Source organism: Sinocyclocheilus rhinocerous, unplaced genomic scaffold, assembly GCF_001515625.1.
Source record: "Sinocyclocheilus rhinocerous isolate Xijiao unplaced genomic scaffold, SAMN03320098_v1.1 scaffold873, whole genome shotgun sequence".
In the NCBI taxonomy this organism is placed as follows: Eukaryota; Metazoa; Chordata; class Actinopteri; order Cypriniformes; family Cyprinidae; genus Sinocyclocheilus; species Sinocyclocheilus rhinocerous.
Window position 1 is genome coordinate 481,828 of NW_015655580.1, and position 5,769 is coordinate 487,596.

Sequence of the window (5,769 nt, forward strand, 5' to 3'; positions counted from 1 at the left end):
ACATTGTGACGTAGACATGTGGGGGCGTGTTTAAACTAGGCGTTTTAGGAGGGCGTGGACCAGTATAAACTTTTATAAGGAATATCTCTTTGGGTTTGAGACTTTAGTCTTTGCAACTTTATGGATCTTATCTATTCACGAACAGCTTGTAACACTCCAAAGAGAAAGGAAAACTTGAAATCGCATAATATGTAATAATGTATTCCCTTTGTGGAATAAATACTGTAACATCGCGAATGTCAGAATCAGATGTCTTTGTCTGAGCTGCATCTGATTATGTGCCAGAAACACCATGATAACAATACTCGCACCTCTGCAGCTGGAGGTCCGTCTAATCATAATCTGCGTCTCATAACATAGTAAGCAGCCTACCTAGACAACATTTCAATATGAAGTGTTTCAAACGCGCCTGCAATGCCTGCAATCATCTCAGAGACTGTGTGTGCTGTAGGCAGTTGACACACAACAGCTGGACCCGCCATCTGATCTAAAGCTTAAAGAGACTGATCATCCAAAAATCTAAATTATGTCATCATTTACTCACCCTCATGTCGTTCCAAACCTGTATGACGTTCTTTCTTAAGTGGATATTTTGAAGAATGATGTTAACCAAACGGTATTGACTCCAGTTGACATCCATTGTACGGACACTAAGATGTTTCTCAAGATATCTTCATTTATGTCCTAACGAAGTCATACAGGTTTGGGATAACATGAGGGTGAGTAAATAATGACAGATGTTCGTTTTTGGGTGAACTATCCCTATAAGTCAAACACTCACCGAATGACAGACAGCGATACTACTGACACCATACAGACACCACACGAATCTACAGATACAATATAAACAAACAGCATAAAGACATCCCCTAATTGACCCAGTGCTTTTCAGATCTTAAGTACATAGTAACGTTTGAGCTAATAATCACAGGCCAACTCCTCCTCAAACTCCGTCATCCCCTTGCCCTTCAGCTCTCTGGTTAAACAGGGAGGTAAAGGATACTTGTTGGACGGATCGTTGCGTGGATGTGTCGGGGGACTGTGATTCCTTGAGCAGCTGTAAGATCTGCTGAAGTCCCTGCTCGTCGGGTTTCCACTGGCACTCCATCTTGTGTGGCTGGAGACTCTCTCTCGCTCTCTCTGTAGGCGCACAGATCTACACCCTTTCACATCAAATAACGGCCTCCACCTTGACCTTCAGCTTCAAGTTGTTATCGAGCGGAAGATGGGGAAAACGCCTCTGCGAGAGTTTGCTGTGGATAGAGCCGTGTGAAAATGAGCGTGTGTCACAGGTGACGCTAGGCTAGCTTACATACATGGACTCGGTCGGTCTGGTCCCGGATCACCGCACATCGACAGCGAAAAGCCTCTGTGCTGCACCGGCCGGGTCCTAGCGCCTGTCGAGTCGTTGGACGGAGGCACGTGTCGGGGTAACCCTACATGTGACACACCCCAACAATGGCGTTGTGTAAGCCCGGCTAGCTCGGTCGGTAGAGCATGAGACTCTTAAGTTCAGGGTCGTGGGTTCGAGCCCCACGTTGGGCGATTACTTTATTTGCACACTACACTGGCGGCATTGTTCTGTGAACAATGAATACAATACAAACAAAACAACATAATAAGGTGCCACTGAATAAAACATAAAAGGGATAGTTCACCTGAAATGAAAATTCACTCATCCTACATTTTGTTGTGAACCTGTATAACATCGGTCTGTGGTACATAATTTTTTTTATTTTTCGTTTCTTTTAGTTTTTTTCCTTACAATGGAAGTCAAATGTCACCAAAACTGTTTGCTTACCAACATTCTTCAAAATATCTTCTTATGTTTTCCACAGAAGAAAGAACATCATACAGGTTTAAAAGAGCATGAGGGTGAGTAAATGAGGTTAGAATTTAATTTCTGGGTGAACTGTCCCTTTAAGACTGTTTAACTCAAACAAAGAGTTCAAGAGACTTGAATTAAAGGCACAATATGTAAGATTTTTTTTTATTAAAATATCCAAAAACCACTAGAACAGTGTTATATATTTTGCTGACTTGTGTACTTACATTATCCCAAATGTTTAGAAGAATGTTTAAATCCAGAGAAATAAGCATTTTTAACTAGTGACATGGACCGTGTCCATAGTGTAATTGTGTCGCCTGCCAATGACGTCATAACCCCTCGATTTCCGAAACACCAAGGACACTTTAATATGTTATGCGTTTTAATAGACCGGTGACGACCGCACAGAGTAGCATCTTCAAGCCCGGCTAGCTCAGTCGGTAGAGCATGAGACTCTTAATCTCAGGGTCGTGGGTTCGAGCCCCACGTTGGGCGATTACTTTATTTGCACACTACACTGGCGGCATTGTTCTGTGAACAATGAATACAATACAAACAAAACAACATAATAAGGTGCCACTGAATAAAACATAAAAGGGATAGTTCACCTGAAATGAAAATTCACTCATCCTACATTTTGTTGTGAACCTGTATAACATCGGTCTGTGGTACATAATTTTTTTTATTTTTCGTTTCTTTTAGTTTTTTTCCTTACAATGGAAGTCAAATGTCACCAAAACTGTTTGCTTACCAACATTCTTCAAAATATCTTCTTATGTTTTCCACAGAAGAAAGAACATCATACAGGTTTAAAAGAGCATGAGGGTGAGTAAATGAGGTTAGAATTTAATTTCTGGGTGAACTGTCCCTTTAAGACTGTTTAACTCAAACAAAGAGTTCAAGAGACTTGAATTAAAGGCACAATATGTAAGATTTTTTTTTATTAAAATATCCAAAAACCACTAGAACAGTGTTATATATTTTGCTGACTTGTGTACTTACATTATCCCAAATGTTTGGAAGAATGTTTAAATCCAGAGAAATAAGCATTTTTAACTAGTGACATGGACCGTGTCCATAGTGTAATTGTGTCGCCTGCCAATGACGTCATAACCCCTCGATTTCCGGTTTTGTTTTGTAGAAAACATGGAAACACCAAAGACGCTTTAATATGTTGTGCGTTTTATTAGACCGGTGACGACCGCACAGAGTAGCATAATAACAGAACTTTCAAATTTATCTAGTATGATAAAACAGCACTGCTTTACCCCCCCCCTTAATTAACTTTACTATAAAAAATTTAAATACTTAATTTTATTTAATTTGCCCATTTTTGTTCAAATGTCAACTGGGGAAATGTGTCACACCATATGTGACCCTGGACCACAAAACCAGTCATAATGGTGAATAAATAAGCTGAATAAATTGATGTATGGTTTGTTATGATAGGACAATATTTGGCTGAGATACAACTATTTGAAAATCTGGAATCTGAGAGTGCAAAAAATCTAAATACTGAGAAAATCGCATTTAAAGATGCCCAAATGAAGTTCTTAGCAATGCATATTACTAATTAAAAATTAATTAGTTTAGATATATTTATGGTAGAACATTTACAAAATATATTAATGGAACATGATCTTTAATTAATATCCTAATGATTTTTGGGTATAAAATAAAAATCTATCAATTTGACCCATACAATGTATTGTTGGCTATTGCTACAAATATACCTATGCTACTTATGACTGGTTTTGTGGTCCAGGGTCACATATAAGCATTTTGATGTCAAATTTCTGGACAAACAACATGTTTAAACATCAATACTAACACAGTATTTATTAACAATAAAATGTGTATTTATACATCTCATGCATGGATGACACTTTAACCACATACAAAACACATCAACACTGTTTTTTTAGTGTTTATTACCATTTTAAGTATTGTATGTAGATTAACAGGATTGACAATTAAATACTCTTATGAACATTAAGAGGGTTCAAAGTCATCACCTGACTGCTGCTCTATTCACAATTCTTACATTTCCTCAAAAAGGAATACAAAACTGCACAAGATCTTAAATTAGAAAAACATCACTTTATTAAAGTGATTCAATTCCTTACTTGATTTCAACAACTGAAGGTAACAGTAGCTGGCAGAAAACATGGGAGGTAGATGATGCCAAAGCCTGAGCTTGAATTGGCTGCATCTTCAGAGTGTGCAGTTTAAGAATACATCTTTGCTTTTGTAATATAATACACTAAATCTGAGTGTCTTGAACTCCCTATGGGTTCACTCTAGCAGTAGTGTGGACTGCAGAGTTCTACGAGTCCTTCGGCTAGTTTTTCTTTCCTGCTCCAATATTCCCAGAGGCCTTCTCCTAGAGGGAGTGTGACACAAGAAATCATCGATGGTCTGCTTGGTGATCTGCCCGGCCTCCTCTAACCGTCTCACCACCTGCTCAACCTTCCCCTCCCACAGCCCACCAACACTCTTGTTCTTCAATGCATTAACCTAAGAGAGCAGGAAGAAACAGGGACAGGGAGAGAGACAAGAATGGGAGAGGGAACGGATTAAACATGCTTTACAATCTTTCCTGGTTTAATCTAATTATTGCTTTTCATACAATAGGTGTTTGGCTTCTGTATTATAAACTGAGGGTCTGATGTTCCATATTTACGTTTTTATATAAATTACCTGTCAAGTTTTTGGAGAAGTAAGAAAACAACAGTTTATATATATATATATATATACACAGTATCTCACAGAAGTGAGTACACCTCTCACATTTTTGTAAATATTTTATTATATCTTTTCATGTGACAACACTGAAGAAATTACACTTTGCTACAATGTAAAGTAGTGAGTGTACAGCTTGTATAACAGTGTAAAATGAACTTTTACACGACATTCTAATTTATTGAGATGCACCTGTGTGTATATATATATATATATATATATATATGCATGAATTTAGCTTAGTAGACAAATATAAACTACTGTTCAAAAGTTTGGGATTTTTTTTCATCTTCAAAAGTAAGATGTTTTTGAAAGAGGTCCCTTATGCTCACCATGGCTGCATTTATTTATGATGCAAAAATACAGTAAAACAGTATTGTTGAATAATATTACAATTTAAAATAACTTTTATTTAATGTAATGTATTCCTGTGATGGCAAAGGTGAATTTTCAGCAGTCATTACTCCAGGCTTCAGTGTCACATGATCCCTCAGAACAGCATTTTTTAAAATAAAAATCTTTTGTTACATTATAAATCAATTTAATGCATTTTTGCTGTATAAAAGTATTACTCTCTTTAAAAAACATACTGTCCCCAAACCTTTGAATGGTAGTGTAAACTGTGGTGTCTTTACAAAACTAAACTTTTAATTCATTTCATTTTTTAAATGAATGAATTGGACCGTTTAAAATACATCCCAGGGTACACCTCCAAATATGATGAGTTTGAGTTTTGATTTGTTTTACAGTCATGGCCAAAATTTTTGGCAGTGACATAAATTTTGTGTTTTGCAAAGTCTGCTTAAACTGTTGTGGTGTTCATTCACATTGTTTCTAGATTATTGTGTAGAGTGATCAGATGCATTTTAAATAATTGCTAAAAGCTTCATTGACCAAAAAAAAAAAAATCAACTTTTCACAAAAAAACAAACAAATTTCACTGTTTGATCCTGACACAAAATGACCAGCTAACATTAATTGACTAATCATATCAGCAGCACATGTGAAAGTGTGAATGAGTACTAGTCAGGTGAAATCACTATCATACTAATTAGACTGTAAGAGCAGACTGATGGGGGGAAGAAGGTCTTCCAATCATTGTGTTCTTGTTAGCAATGGTTACCTCCAAAGAAACACGTACAGCCATCATCGCTTTGCATCAAAATGGCCTCACAAGGAAATTGCTACAAAGAATATTG

General features: G+C 37.0%; 2 protein-coding genes and 2 non-coding genes across 6 annotated transcripts in view; 2 read left to right on the plus strand and 2 right to left on the minus strand.

Annotated features, from left to right (window-relative positions):
* Positions 1-1,324, minus strand: part of tnpo1 (transportin 1) — a 24,691-nt gene extending 23,367 nt beyond the window's left edge. Inside the window, exon 1 of the mRNA XM_016525848.1 lies at positions 1,004-1,324. Within this exon, the coding sequence (XP_016381334.1) occupies positions 1,004-1,108 (105 nt within the window). The 5' untranslated portion in view covers positions 1,109-1,324. The remainder of the gene's footprint in view (positions 1-1,003) is intronic.
* A 148-nt stretch (positions 1,325-1,472) lies between these two features.
* trnak-cuu (transfer RNA lysine (anticodon CUU)) lies at positions 1,473-1,545 on the plus strand. Its single transcript has one exon. It is a non-coding gene; the product is annotated as a tRNA-Lys (tRNA).
* Positions 1,546-2,250: 705 nt separating this feature from the next.
* On the plus strand, positions 2,251-2,323 carry trnak-cuu (transfer RNA lysine (anticodon CUU)). The gene has a single exon. It is a non-coding gene; the product is annotated as a tRNA-Lys (tRNA).
* A 1,240-nt stretch (positions 2,324-3,563) lies between these two features.
* Positions 3,564-5,769, minus strand: part of LOC107718650 (pentatricopeptide repeat-containing protein 2, mitochondrial-like) — a 13,162-nt gene continuing 10,956 nt past the window's right edge. For all 3 annotated transcript variants that reach the window (XM_016525842.1, XM_016525841.1, XM_016525839.1), the window contains one exon: positions 3,564-4,345. In XM_016525842.1, coding sequence (XP_016381328.1) covers positions 4,124-4,345 — 222 coding nt within the window. In that variant the 3' untranslated portion in view covers positions 3,564-4,123. The remainder of the gene's footprint in view (positions 4,346-5,769) is intronic.